Source organism: Schistocerca cancellata, chromosome 4 (genome assembly GCF_023864275.1).
Source record: "Schistocerca cancellata isolate TAMUIC-IGC-003103 chromosome 4, iqSchCanc2.1, whole genome shotgun sequence".
Classification (NCBI taxonomy): Eukaryota; Metazoa; Arthropoda; class Insecta; order Orthoptera; family Acrididae; genus Schistocerca; species Schistocerca cancellata.
Genome location: NC_064629.1, coordinates 682,577,776 through 682,593,409, shown reverse-complemented (window position 1 = coordinate 682,593,409; position 15,634 = coordinate 682,577,776). Strand labels below are relative to the sequence as shown.

The 15,634-nt window shown below is 40.7% G+C and overlaps 1 protein-coding gene across 2 annotated transcripts in view; it reads left to right on the top strand.

Annotated features, from left to right (window-relative positions):
* Positions 1-15,634, top strand: part of LOC126184991 (lysine-specific demethylase phf2-like) — a 173,843-nt gene that overhangs the window by 142,809 nt on the left and 15,400 nt on the right. For both annotated transcript variants that reach the window (XM_049927702.1, XM_049927701.1), the window contains exon 14: positions 1,917-2,101. In XM_049927702.1, coding sequence (XP_049783659.1) covers positions 1,917-2,101 — 185 coding nt within the window. The remainder of the gene's footprint in view (positions 1-1,916; positions 2,102-15,634) is intronic.

The following is a 15,634-nucleotide window of genomic DNA, read 5'->3' as shown; positions in this document are numbered from 1 at the left end:
TGTAAAATCTTAGAAGTGACCATTTAAACAATCATAAGAGCATATGAATTGTCCTGATGTGTACAGTAAGCATTCTTTTCAATAATTCTCTGAACACTACATGCTTTTTCTAGTTGAAACTAGATTTATCTGGTTCTGAATCTGAAAACCAAAAAGTGTGAAAGTGTCTAAACCAAAAATTTTGATGCTGTGAAAGAGTTGACTACTAACAAGGTTAGTTGCTGAGCTACATTTTTATACTTGGCTGGGGCTATGATCTGACCGTGCCATGAGACTAACTGGCCATTGTAAATCGCTACTTTGTACTGAGGGGATCTCGATTGCAGGGAGCCAGTGCGTCAGTATGTGTCCTCATTAATAAGATACAGATCCAACTGGCAATCTGCTGGTGCTCCATTGATGTCCTGTTGTAACATGTGGTGCTGCATCCTGTCTGCTGCTGCTGCTGTTATGGCCACTTGCAAGGTAGCATGCAGCATGTGACGGACAATGTAGTTGATGATTGCCGGCCGAGGCAAACATTCATGATGTGCCCCCAGTTTGTGGCATGCAAAAAAAATGATGCCACACAAAGGGCAGTGATGCCATTGATCTGTGGGATGCAATCTGGATGTGATTTGATACAAAAAACTTTTTTAGGACACTTAGACACTATAGTTGCAGTGACTTGCACAGGCACAAGCGGTAGCTGTAGTACGCAGTCAGTGTGTGTCTGATGTGTTCTCCCTGTTGGTATTTGTGCTGGGCAGTGAATCCATGTCACCATCAAATACTAAAAATATTACATCCAGAGTTCATACCAGAAACAATATCCATCAAAGCCTGTATTACCACTTCGGGATAACAGCTGCAGCACAGCGCCACTGTGGGTTTGGGATTAGTGTATAGCATAGCAGAATACTGTGTTCCTGTGTGGCTAAACAGCAGCCATATAAGCAAACTTGATACCAAACTCAGTACAACTTTATGTATGATAACAGGCTCTCTAAAAACCTTCACCAATTATCTCCCAATTTCTAATCCATATCGCTCCATATTAACTCGGAAGGCTGGAAGCTTTTATAAGTGAGTATACCTATGTCCCAAGTGCTACATCTGACAGGCTAAAATCCAGGCAACTAGCAGAAGTCCGTGAAGAAGGATTTAATATGTGCCAGAAGTGTAAGCAAATATGGATCCAGCAAACACCAGCAGGAGTACAAAATGGAATATAAAAGGACTTTCCTGTCAAGTGGGAAAAAAAGTGCCTGGCTCGTCTTGCAGCTGCATTGGACACCCCAGTCCATTCAACACATTGTGCAGGAGTGTACTTTAACATGGTACGCAGGCAATGCAAATGACTAACTGTCTGACCCTGACCACAGATTCTGTTGACTGAATTGAGAAATTGAATTTAATGTTATAAACTGTTGTACCATATATTTAAGATATTTACATTCTGTTTTATATATTTTTCCTTAATTCCATTCTATCTGAGTAATAATTCCATATGCCAGCCGAAGTGGCCAAGCGGTTAAAGGCGCTACAGTCTCGAACCGCACGACCGCTACGGTCGCAGGTTCGAATCCTGCCTCGGGCATGGATGTGTGTGATGTCCTTAGGTTAGTTAGGTTTAAGTAGTTCTAAGTTCTAGGGGACTTATAACCACAGCAGTTGAGTCCCATAGTGCTCAGAGCCATTTGAGCCAATAATTCCATATGTTTGGCCATGTACTAAATTAATACATTGTCATTCACATAGAAGATAATGTGAAATTGGATGAGCCTTTTTGAAACATCTTGAACATAAAATTAGTTTATGTGTAGTAAGTTTTGTTATCTCCATCTCATTAATTTTGCTTTCACTTATCTCAATAGGCAGCCAGAATAATGCTCCTTCAATAACTCCGCATTGCTCAAAATCAACTTGTATTTCAGCTCTGGTAGAGCATCTCCCTCAACAAGAGAGGCGATTGCAGGCATGCTGAGTATTAGTGGATCCTTTTTAAATGAAGCCGGCAGCTCTAAAGCAGATCTTGCACCTAGGTTACAGGGGAAAAATTCACAGTTAGATGAAGAAGGCTTGGAAGCAATGGGGAAAGTCCACCAAGATGAAGATTACAGTAAGTTGAAATGTTGCATTGGATAGAAGCTTAATAGAATTAACATTATTTAATACTTTCTCTGTTTTGTTTGATGTACACAGTTCCTTTAAAAGCCAGCCATTTAACACACACTTGTACAGTATACAAAAGGTAAGGCTTATTGACCCTTTTGCTGCATTCTGTGCTAAGGGTGTCTTTATTTATGGCGGTACTGCTCGCCAAATGTTGGTGCCTATGCTGATAATGTTCTGGCCAACATGAAATACTTATCAACTGATTTTTCGAAAACTATTGGATGAAAAATATTTGATTTTTGCACATCTTCGCTCGATATAGAACTGAATTTCTTTTTGTTATTCATTATACTTACTGCACAAAATTTTGAAGAGTCTGCAGAGCTTCGAACATATTGCATAAACTTTGCATACGGTTGATTTTTATCTCGTACATTGCAGTGAATTCTAGTGGCAACTTCTGCCACTGAATGTATCAGGATGACCAAATGTAGCGGGAAGAGGTAGAAGGCAAGTGATTTATTATTTCCAACTACAGTGCCGTGTTCCCCTTCGTCTGCGTCACCGGGTCCCGCAATGCTGAAGACACCACTTCGCTGTCTGTGAAATGGCTTGGCACGGAATGGCTGCCTCAGCTACCCGTGCATGCACTATGTGTCGGCCTTGTATGCCAGTGGAGTTGCGTCGCCATCAGGATGCCGGCATTTGACTCAGCGGTCTGCGTCCCTGCCAACTCAGTGCCGCTCGGTGTGAGCCACAGGTGGCCAGCAGCGTGCTCCTCACCAGCACGGCTGAAATCGTGGTGACAACAAGCGCCCGCAATCCAGTGTCCGAATCTGTGGCCCTCGCCTCGGGATACCTCTGGCGTGTGTGGGAAGTCAGGATGACTGCCCACGGTAGCGAGCCGTGGAGTGGCCCACCGCTGGCTGGCTACGGACCCTGCATTGGCCTCAGAGGGTCGAACCAGTGACCCGCCATGGACTGGAACGCTGGCACCCCATCTGCTGCTGCGTATAGCAGGTGGTGTGACACGCCCCGCCGTCCAGGATAGCTGACACACTTGAATCAATCTCGTTAGAAACCCGCACCTATTTATACGCGGCTGTGTGCCTGTGTTTTGCCATATGCGCCGCTTCACGTCACATACTCGTGACACGCTAGGTTGGCCAGTGGGCCCTTTGTGCCTGTGATTTGCGACATGCAAAACTGCTACGTATACTCTTTCAGCAGCTTCAACTTTTGTACTCCTGTCTTCCTCAGTTGCGTGTAATATCACGGTATATTGCTAATTTTTACCATCTGGGGACACACACACACACACACACACACACACACACACAAATGCATTCACGAACAGATCACAGATACTTCAATAATTACACTCGAAAGTTTGGCAATAACATTTGATCTTTGGCAAAAACATTTGACACTCGGCAACAGAAACCAAAACATTGCATTGAAACAAGCGTTCAGTTCATAGTGCTGTGGAATGTGGGGAAAAAACCGCAAATTGGCATTCATAAGAAGAAGAAGAACACCAAAAATGCAACAGGAGCGTAATGTGTAAGAAATTGTCCACACAACCTGTAAGTACAGTTCAAAACATTACTACTTAATAGGAAATACTAACCACCGAAACTGTTTATAACCTATAGGCACATTGACAAAAATGTAAATTAAATAACTAACAAATGTACATATTCCAGGCCACTGATGATGCCTTGCAGAAAATAAATGCGAAACGCGTATGGCACTAAAATTGTGTTTTATTCAGTTGCTGTCAGACGGTCCATAAGTAAAAATTATCAATATACCGTGATATTACATGCAACTGAGGAAGACAGGACTACTAAAGTTGAAGATGTCAATACAGCTATGTCAAGCATTCCCTGTCAATGTGTACAACAGGTTCAAGAAAATACATTGGAGGCTCCATAAGACGATACAGCAAATGAAATTCGACAAAACATGCAAAAAGAACTATTTAATTCCAAGTTACGTCAATGTAAAGGTTAATAACAGTTCTACAGTGGCACAAAAGTTGAAATCATTTGCAGAACGATATTGGTTACTACATGAAATTAAGATGGTCTATTCCGAAAAAAAAAAAAACCAGCACCTAAACATGATGCTCTGAGACTCATCTAGAATTGGCAAAAAACGTAGGAAACGCCACAGTTTTCATGGCACTAGTAGAAAAAATTAAACACAACACATACACAGCAATGAAACATTTACAAAATAAACATAAACAGAAGACAATGAAACTAACAGCAAAAAAGACACAAAAATACATTTACATTTTAAATGTGAAACCACATGAACACCAACACACATTCCATCCACGTTTAGTTAACCTAACAGAGATAGAACCACATTAAAATTAAAAAAATGCTCTTGGAAAAAGGTTTGAAACACTGTACCAATAGCAAAGTGAACAATCAATACCTAGAAAATCTCATAGTAGAAACTGAACACATCCTTACATGTGAAGAACAACAAAATAATTGTGAAATAAACATAGGACTGACAAGAGAACTAGTAAAAGAAGAAATAAAAGGCATAATAAAACGAACACAGCAGACACACAATAAGAACAACCAAACAGAAGCAGCCACTATGAAAAGGTTAAAACAAAAGTTAACAAACAATAACATATTAATAACAAGAGCAGACAAGGGAAATGTATCAGTACTCATGGATAAAGAGCAATACATCACAAAAACCAAGGAATACGCAAACACCAATGCCATACAAAAACTGAAGTCAGATCCAACTACAAGATTCCAGGTAAAAGTGAAACGAACACTGAAAAACATTGAACACACACTCACAGACGATCAGAAATACTACATAACACAGAAAAACCCACAAGCACCACCACTCCGCAGTCAACCGAAAGTACGAGGTGCATTCAAGTTCTAAGGGCTCCGATTTCTTTTCTAATTAACTACTCACCCGAAATCGATGAAACTGGCGTTACTTCTCGACGTAAGCGCCCTGCAGACGTACACATTTTTCACAACGCTGACGCCATGATTCCATGGCAGCGGCTGTTTTGACCACTGGTAAATCGCTGAGGCAATAGCAGCACGGCTGGTGAATGTGCGGCCACGGAGAGTGTCTTTCATTGTTGGAAAAAGCCAAAAGTCACTAGGAGCCAGGTCAGGTGAGTAGGGAACATGAGGAATCACTTCAAAGTTGTTATCACGAAGAAACTGTAGCGTAACATTAGCTCGATGTGCGGGTGCGTTGTCTTGGTGAAACAGCACACACGCAGCCCTTCCCGGACATTTTTGTTGCAGTGCAGGAAGGAATTTGTTCTTCAAAACATTTTTGTAGGATGCACCTGTTACCGTAGCGCCCTTTGGAACGCAATGGGTGACGATTACGCCCTTGCTGTCCCAGAACATGGACACCATCATTTTTTCAGCACTGGCGGTTACCCGAAATTTTTTTGGTGGCGGTGAATCTGTGTGCTTCCATTGAGCTGACTGGCGCTTTGTTTCTGGATTGAAAAATGGCATCCACGTCTCATCCATTGTCACAACCTACGAAAAGAAAATCCCATTCATGCTGTCGTTGCACGTCAACATTGCTTGGCAACATGCCACACGGGCAGCCATGTGGTCGTCCGTCAGCATTCGTGGCACCCACCTGGATGACACTTTTTGCATTTTCAGGTCGTCATGCAGGATTTTGTGCACAGAACCCACAGAAATGCCAAATCTGGAGGCGATCTGTTCAACAGTCATTCGGTGATCCCCCAAAACAATTCTCTCCACTTTCTCGATCATGTCGTCAGACCGGCTTGTGCTGGCCCGAGGTTGTTTCGGTTTGTTGTCACACGATGTTCTGCCTTCATTAAACTGTCGCACCCACGAACGCACTTCCGACACATCCATAACTCCATCACCACATGTCTCCTTCAACTGTCGATGAATTTCAATTGGTTTCACACCACGCAAATTCAGAAAACGAATGATTGCATGCTGTTCAAGTAAGGAAAACGTCGCCATTTTAAGTATTTAAAACAGTTCTCATTCTCGCTGCTGGCGGTAAAATTCCATCTGCCGTACGGTGCTGCCATCTCTGGGACGTATTGACAATGAACACGGCCTCATTTTAAAACAATGCGCATGTTTCTATCTCTTTTCCAGTCCGGAGAAAAAAAATCGGAGGCCTTAGAACTTGAATGCACCTCGTACATAAAGACGGAATGCCAATGAGAGCTGTTATCAACTTCAAGAAAGTTCCAACATACCACATAGCCAAACACCTCCAAAAGTTAGTTACAAAACACTATAAAGTAGAAAACAACAGAACAGTGATAAACACAGGAAAGCTAATGGAACATACAGAACATACAGGTACCACACACAGCATCACTGATTTCATTCGACATAGGAAATATGTATACCTCCATCCCTATCAGAGAAACAATAGAAATCATAGAACAAAATCTCTCATCCCACAGCAACCTCACCACAGACACAATAAAAGAAATAACAGATATGCTCAGACTGACAACTGAACAAAACTACTTTCAGTTTGAGAAAGAATATTATCTACAAAGTGATGGACTGCCCATGGGATCCCCAATATCAGGAACACTAGCAAACATTTTCATTAGTCACCTAGAAAATCAGGTATTTGAAAAGATAACCACTAATGAAAGTTTCAAAATCATATATTGGTACAGATACGTGGATGACATTATTTGTCTGGTAGATGACCCAAGTGGAAAAAATAGATGAACTCCATTCGGAAATAAACAAAGCTCATCAGAACATAAAATTCACACTTGAAAAAGAAAAAGAAAATCAAATAAATTTTCTTGATATTACAATAAAAAAAGAAAATGGCAAACATACATTTAACGTCTTTAGAAAACCAACAGCCACAGACACAATAATACATTCCATATCCAACCACCCCCACAGCCAGAAACATGCAGCACTAAGACACATGTTACATAGATTAAACAGAATCCCACTCAGCAAGAGAAACTATGAACAAGAAATGGGTACACTCATACAAATAGCTAGGAACAATGGGTATGACACACATGTGATACACAGGCTCAATCAAAAAATAAAAACACAAATACAAAACAAACACAACATTTCCAAAATACAAAAGAACTCACAAGCTGAAAACTTACAGACACACTCAACAAACACACACAATGACAATCCGACACAGAAAAGAACAAGATGGTACACCATGACATACACACATACTCTAACACACAGAGTTGCAAACATCCTAAAGAGACAAGGCTTCAAAATAGCATATAAGCCTGGGCAAACCCTCCAATCACACCTAAGCCAGCCATCTACCAAGAGGGACAAATTCCAACAATCAGGAATATATAAAGTTGAATGTCAAAGTTGTGATGCAGTATACATAGGCATGACATGCAGGAATTTTGAAACAAGATACAAAGAACATATCAGATGGAAGTATGAAACAAACCATTCCACATTTGCAGATCATTTAAAACACCATAACCATCATCCTACAAACATGGAACAAGAAATGAAAATAATGAGAATAAGCAACCATGACAAACATCTTATACAAATGCAAGAAAACTTCCACATCCAGAAAGCCATAGCAGAAAACAAACATGTGATAAATGAACAAACACACATCAGCACAGGCTCCCAATTACACTTAATAAAGGAAATGATAACATAAAACAAAAAAACTCTTCCCCACACCATCTGGACACACGCGTGCGCGCGCGCGCGCGCGCCCACACACACACACACACACACACACACACACACGAATGCATACACGAACAGATCACAGATACTTCAATAATTACACTCGAAAGTTTGGCAATAACATTTGATCTTTGGCAAAAATATTTGACACTCGGCAACAGAAACCAAAACATTGCATTGAAACCAGCGTTCAGTTCATAGTGCTGTGGAATGTGGGGAAAAAACCGCAAATTGGCATTCATAAGAAGAAGAAGAGCACCAAAAAAGCAACAGAAGCGTAATATGTAAGAAATTGTCCACACAATCTGTAAGTACAGTTCAAAACATTACTACTTAATAGGAAATACCAACCACCAAAACTGTTTATAACCTATAGGCACAGTAACAAAAATGTAAATTAAATAGCTAATATATGTACATATGTACATATTCCAGGCCACTGATGATGCCTTGCAGAAAATAAATGCGAAACGCGTATGGCACTAAAATTGTGTTTTATTGAGTTGCTGTCAGACGGTCCATAAGTAAAATTTATCAATATACTCTTTCAGCATATTGACGGCCCTATGGCGTGTATTCTACTTCGCAACTGTTGGTATGCGTAACTTACTGCAGTCCGGCTCGCACCTGGCTGTAACTTGTGCTCAGAATATTGCACAAAACTAACTCTCCCTATCCTAAACGGTGGTGCCGCTACAGAATGAAATGTAGATAAGATAGTGAAATATTATTTAAAATTGAGAGCTGAAAGACATCGCACTTCGTTCTCGAGTTATTGGGTTTGTTATCCAATAGATGGTTGTGCTTGACACGCCCATTCCTGTCCTTGTGCATCATAAATCATGGTCATAAGTATCATCATATGTCATGAACAGTTCAAGACAGCAAAATGAGTTTTTTTGCAAATGATAACACGCAATGAGGCACATACATTGCATGATAAATACTCGAAATTTTTTATTCAGCTAGGCATGGAAGTAACTCATCCACAGCAGTGAGGGTATGAGGGCTCAGGATGTGTTTACACACCCAAAGTTGTGAAAGTGTCAGAGTGTTAGATAGTAATAAAGAAGTGAGTGACACACATTTCTACTGAATAGTGAATGCACCAGTGAATCCAGGAAATGGCTGGATACAACCTCTGAGGAACCAGCAATTAGTTCCTTAGTTTCACATTTGAGGTGCTGTATCTACTGAAACTGATACCTGATAAAATTCAGATGAATGGTTATCAATCTTGGGGGAGGGGGGGGGGGGGTGATGGTTCATTACAAAATAATATTCTGCTTCTGTTGCATGTTCTACAGTTCTTGCTGTGGCAGCCGTTAAGAACCAGAATTTATATTTAAAATACAACAGATACTGAGCATGCAATATGCGATGGCTTGAGTAAGTATGTATGTATGTATGTATGTACTATTAGATGAATTGTGTGATGTGTTGTTGGCCACTCCGTTTTTTCCCAGTGTAACAACACTTCGTACGTATGCATGGAAATAATTTGAACCTGCTCACATTAAAAACACTGTGAATGTAAAACAGCTCAGACACTATCTGCACAGTTTCATCAACCACCACAGAACAGTATGACTGTTCAGGATCAAAAGAACAAGGCATAAATGCTTCTTCATCATACTGTAGGTCTTTGCATTGAAACCTTATTTGTTTAGTAAGTTTTCTAAAACAGAATGCAATTTAGTTTGTGCCTAACCAACTGAGAAAAAACTGCATGCAGCACACAGAAAAGATCCTTCTTCTCCTGTAAAGAACAAAATGATGATTGCTTTCTAGCATGAAAGAAAATTCTTACTCATACAAATAAATCGTACCTGTAACATAGCCATCATTCACATTTCTCTGATAATAATGAGTGAGCCACCCTTCCCCCTCCCACAAAAACAAAAACCACCATTACTGAACTCAAGGAAATTGTGTCTCACTATGCTGATGAAACAAATTTGAATTAAACTGACTTTAGTTGCACAGGGCAAAATTATTTGTTCTAGGACATATTGCTTTCAAATATTAAACTAGAGCTCACTATTCATATTTAATTACCATCATAACATTACAGTTACATTGAAATTGCTTTCACATTTTACTGTTTTAGGCTCAGACCACTAGCATTTGTTGGTGACAAAACAAACACTTGTGTTATTGAAAACCTATTAGACAATACTATGCTTCTCTCACTGTGGCACAACTTCAAAACTGACCATTTCTGTATAGCTGTAGTAATGCTGCTGCCTTCAAAGCAAGCTTAATCATAGTCGAAAGAAAATTAGGTGTAATTACTGGCCTGTCCAGCTCAGAGGCCTTACATGAACCCCACTGGACATTTTTGGGATGAACCAGAATGTTAGATGCGTGCCAGATTAATTCATCCCAAGACCCATTAACAAGTACTTGCTGTGCCATAGAAAAGAATCCATGGAAACAAATTGTGTCCAACCCGCTACAGTGTTTGGAATTTCATGTTCACACACACATTTATGCTTCAGGTATTCTGATGACAATCTTATCTGTAACCAGAAATGCCAAGTTTTGATAGAGAGACTGAGATAAGACACTAAATAGTTAATAGCTTAAAAAAAATTTAAGCCTAAAAAGCTTCTCAGTTTCAACATATATTCCATTGTTCTAGTTGTAGGTCAGTTCAGACGCCTAACTCTTCACCAGACATAGAAAATCAGTGGCAGCATTGAATCTCTATGTTTGCAGATTCATTTAGTATTCATCTGCAGACTAGTGCGAGTATCTCATAAGGGTTCTTGCCATAAGTGTAAGGTCTTCCTTCACTCTTTCCATGACGATTAAAAGTGCAGGGAAAAAAAGTTTAATCATGTCAAGTCTTATTCTCCATATCATAATATCTGTTTCACGCAGGTAATTGCAAAGAGACTTTGCTAGTCTATTGTTGTAGAACAGTAAATGTTCTCTGTTTTTCTCAGTTTGGTGATAGTTTTGGCTGCGCACAGTACATGGCATTAGCATTAAGCTATGACATTATGTTTAAATTTAGCTTTACATGTGTGTCTAGAAGGTGTGTTTATCTTGTTCAGTTTCATTAAAAAGATCACAAGCAAATTAAAACTTTGTGGCAAGCTGTATGGAGGAATTCCTTAGAGAAAGTTGTGTACTTGGTGGATGTGAACAAAGTGCTCTATACCTATTCATATAATGATAACAAAGGCAACAGGTATGTTCAACTGACTTTGCATATTGCATACATGTCATGCTTAAAACTGTCTCATTGTCATTCCTTTCATCTTCAACATCTCTCATACTTGATTTCACATTGGCATTAAGTGATTAACATCTTCGTTCAGCTCCTTCCTATGGACTCCATCCGGTAGTTCTGCATTATAATTGAAAACAGACAAAAATAGTTTTGTTAAAAATCAGATGCACCATCCTTTGTATATTCCACATAAACACACTTTCAGCGTGATGTATACTGTTATTAACATACACATGTACAAATACATGGGCCATAGTGTGGGATTTGGGGATTTAAAACCATAGATTGTCATAGTAAGATCAAAATATCACAAGATCATAACCATGATTTGTTGTGATAATTTTATTTTATTACTTGTAGTTTTCAGATGTTCTGGATACCATTGTGTTGATTACATTGATGGCATTACTGTCACTGGTACCATGTGGAAGCATCTACATCTACATACATACTCCGCAAGCCACCATATGGTTTGTGGTAGAGGGTACCTTGTACTGCTACTAGCATTCCCATTCCACTTGGAAAATGGCACTAGGGAAAACTGACTGTCTATGCCTCTGTATTAACCCTAATTTCAAGTCATTCTGCAGTCAGCTGCAAATGCTAGTTCTCTAAATTTTCTCAATAGTGTTTCACAAAAAGAACATTGTCTACCCTTCTGGGATTTCCATTTGAGTTCATGTAGCATCTCCATAATACTTGGGATTTGATCGAACCTTCTGGTAACGAATCTAGCAGCATGCCTCAGTTTCTTACAGGTCTACCTTTAGCCTGACCTGGCGAGGAACCCAAACACTACAGCAGTACTTGAGAATGGGTTGCACCAGTGTTCTGTACATGATTTCCTTTATGGATTAGCTGCACTTTCCTAAAATTCTCTCAATAAATATAAGTCAACCACTCGCTTTCCCTTCTATTGACCTTACATGCTTCATTTGTTATTGCTTTGCAACTCTGCATAGATGACTGCTCAAAAAGTAAACCACCAATACTGTATTTGAACATTGGAGGATTGTTTTTCCTTTTTCTAAATTTAGAGCTAGCTGCCATTCATCACACCAGATAGAAATTCTGCCTAGATCATCCTGTATCCTCCTACACTTACAGCACGGTGACACTTTCCTAAGCACTAAGCATCATCAGGAAACAGTCCCAGATTGATGTGCACTCTATCTGTAAGATCGTTTATGTACAAGGGTTGTACCAAAAGTAAGGTTCCCAATGAGCTACAGACTCAAGAGAAGGTGCTAGGCTAAATTTGACAACAGTGCCGTTTGCAGTGTTTTCCCCCCTCTTGAGCCCACCTGTCCGCAATTTGCTATGTCACTCAGTGTTGGCTTTGCAGCCATCAGAAATGGAAGTGTTGATCGCCGCTCCCGCCAAGTGCGAGGTTCGAGCAGTACTCTGGTTTCTCCACACAAGGAAGTTACCGCCCGTGGAGATTCATTGGCAACTGACTGAGGTTTATGGTGAAGAGTGCATGTCCGTTCAGCACGTCCGCAAATGGTGCAAGGCTTTTGCTGAGGGTCACACGGAAGTTCACGATGAAGAATGGAGTGGAAGACCGCCGGTTTCAGATGTGATTGTCCAGAAGATCAACAGTGAGCTGCTCACAGATCGGAGTGTCACTGTCCATGAACTTGTTGAACACATTCCTGAAGCTTTCCACGGCTTAATTGAAAGAACTGTAACAGAAACCTTGGGTTATCGCAAGGTGTGCGCTCGCTGAGTCCCCTGGATGCTGACTGACGGACACAAGGAGCAATGCCTTGCCTGTGCTCACAAGTTTCTTCAACAATGTGAAGGGGGAGGCAACAAGGAGAAGTTGTTGGACCCTATCATCATGGGAGATGAAACATGGATGTTTCATTACACCCCCAAAACAAAACAACAATCTCACCAGTGGGGTCACTCCAGTTCACCGCCACCAAAGAAATTCAAACAGACACAGTCGGCAGGAAAAGTTATGGCGACTGTGTTTTGGGATCGGAAGGGGGTACTCCTCATTGATTTCATGCAGCCTGGGATGACAATAAACTCAGACAGATATTGTGAAACATTGACCAAACTCCGGTGAGCAATCCAGAATTGCCAGAGAGTATGACTGATGGAGGGAATAGTGCTTCTTCATGACAACATTCGACCCCATGTTGCTCATCAAACACAGGAGCTTATGAAGAAATTTGGGTGGATTGTTATGCCCCATCCCCCTACGGCCCGGCCTTAGCCCCCAACAATTATCACCTCTTCCCCTAGCTAAAGGAACACTTAGGTGGCAAACGCTTCAAGAGGGTTGATGAAGTCCGATCAGAGATCACACGCTTCCTCAACGAGTTAGTGAGAGACATCTTCAACTCAGGAATATAAAAGCTGGAGCACAGTCTTCAAAAGTGTGTCAAAAAAATGGAGACTGTGTTGAAAAATAGACAAAATTGTAAGCTTTACAATGATGCATAAATTGATAACAATAAACAATATCTTCTATTTGTAAAAAAATATGGGAACCTTACTTTTGGTACAACCCTCATATATAGAGAACAAAAGAAGTTCTATCACACTTTGCTGGGGCATAATGAACACATGCCATCTAGGACAACATAATGGGTTCTATTACCTAAGGAGGCTTAGAGCCTCTCGCATATCTGGGTACCTATTCCATATTTTTGTGCCTTTGTTACCAGTCTGCACTGGTAAGTGTGACAGTAAAAGAGTATTTCATACTCTAAATACTCACCTCAGCTTTGCCCACTTATATGCAAGGCAAGTGTAGTTCTGATCACTAATGTTTCACAAAATGTCATGGATACCATGCTGGCCCAGACGAAATGCCAACCTTACAGAGAAGCCTATAGCATTAGCCTTAAAAACAGTTACTAGTACCCAAACTAACTATTCCGAAATAAAACAACAGTTAGCAACTACAGTCTACACCATGAGAAATTTTATTTTTTCCTTTATGAAATAATATTACATTTGACAATCTTCTGAACTCCACGCCTAGCAACTAGTAGATGCTTGTAGCAGTAGACACCAACACGCTCGGATAACAAGTTGTCAGCTGATTCATTCCACTAAATCATTAAGAATTTGCACACTGGCCACCTGGAGCCCGGGGATTACATTTCCCTTTGCTGCAGTGCGATGCACTATGATGACTTTGTTTCAAAAAATCTTCACATACTTATCCACCAAGCTTGACTAATGTATCTACATTCTAATGATCATTCTGTCTCGTTTCTTTATATGTTTGGATTGTTCTGCATGTTCAACAGTGACGTGGTTTATTCTAAATAAAATTTTCATGATACACCAGAATTAATATTTCGTACATGTACCTCGCTGAGTTATGAGCTATTCATTTTCGGTTTGGTAGGCTATCAACTAGTCCTGTGACAGTGGTGATCCCAACGTGATACAGCCATTGTGAGTAAACCACAATATAGTGGAGTACTACATCCGTTTTGGCCACACAATCCAGTATTATGGCTTGCTCAAGTCAAGGCAAGTTTTTTTCTGCAACAGAGTAACAGCAGACTCCACAAAATTCACACTAGTTGTCAGCCAGTTATACCATCATTACATTGCAGAAGTACAAGAAATAATAACCATGCCTTCAGAGAATCGTATCAGAGGCAAGTACTTGTGCAGGAAGATATCAGGAAAGAAAGGCGTCTGGGTACCTCTGATATCTGCGCAGCAGTGTTGGTGCATATACCATACCAGATGCACTGTCGTGCACACCATAGAGCAGCTGGCTGCCAGCTCCAGTAAAGGCCATTATACAATCACAGACATAGGTATCACCAGACATTGTAGGAGACCTGTCAGATAGAATCCAGGACATGATTGTGCCATCCACAAACAGTTCAACAGTGGTGGAATGCAGCAACACATCAATGAATGAGATTGAAGCTCTGAGCAAACAAGTCATTGAGCTACTTTCTGACTGAAACACTAGAAGACACTTTCAAAGTAGGTTCAGAAGTCACCCCTCTAAGAACTCTTCAGTAGCGGGCGGCATGAAATTTGTTGGTATCATTGAAAGGTCAGAGACCAGGCACAGAAATGCCATTCACCCTTAGCTTCCTCAAATAGCAACAACAATCAGAAGTAGGTGCACCTGTTCGACAGTCACCATCCCTGCACCTTTTCGTAACTGATAGGAAGACAGGACAGAAGTTTTCTGTGGACACGGGATCTGATTTATTTATTTTTCCATGGAATCTATTGTGTAGATATCGGCCGCAGACATTCTGCCTCTCTGCAGCTGATAACATGTCCGTAGCGACCTAGGCACACACAACTGGATTTAGGATTACACCATGCCTTCACTTGGAACTTTACTGTAGCAGATATGACAGAACCCATAATCTGAGCTGACTTTCTTACACATTATTGTCTACTGCTGGACATTGCCAATACATCTCGTCGGCAGTATCACAGGCCTGTTGGAGCAATCCCCAGGTATCACGCGACCCCCAGGTGCTCAGATAAAGTTAAGTCACAGCATTGTGCACTACATCAACACCAATGCAGGCCCACAACTTCATGTAAGCCAAGA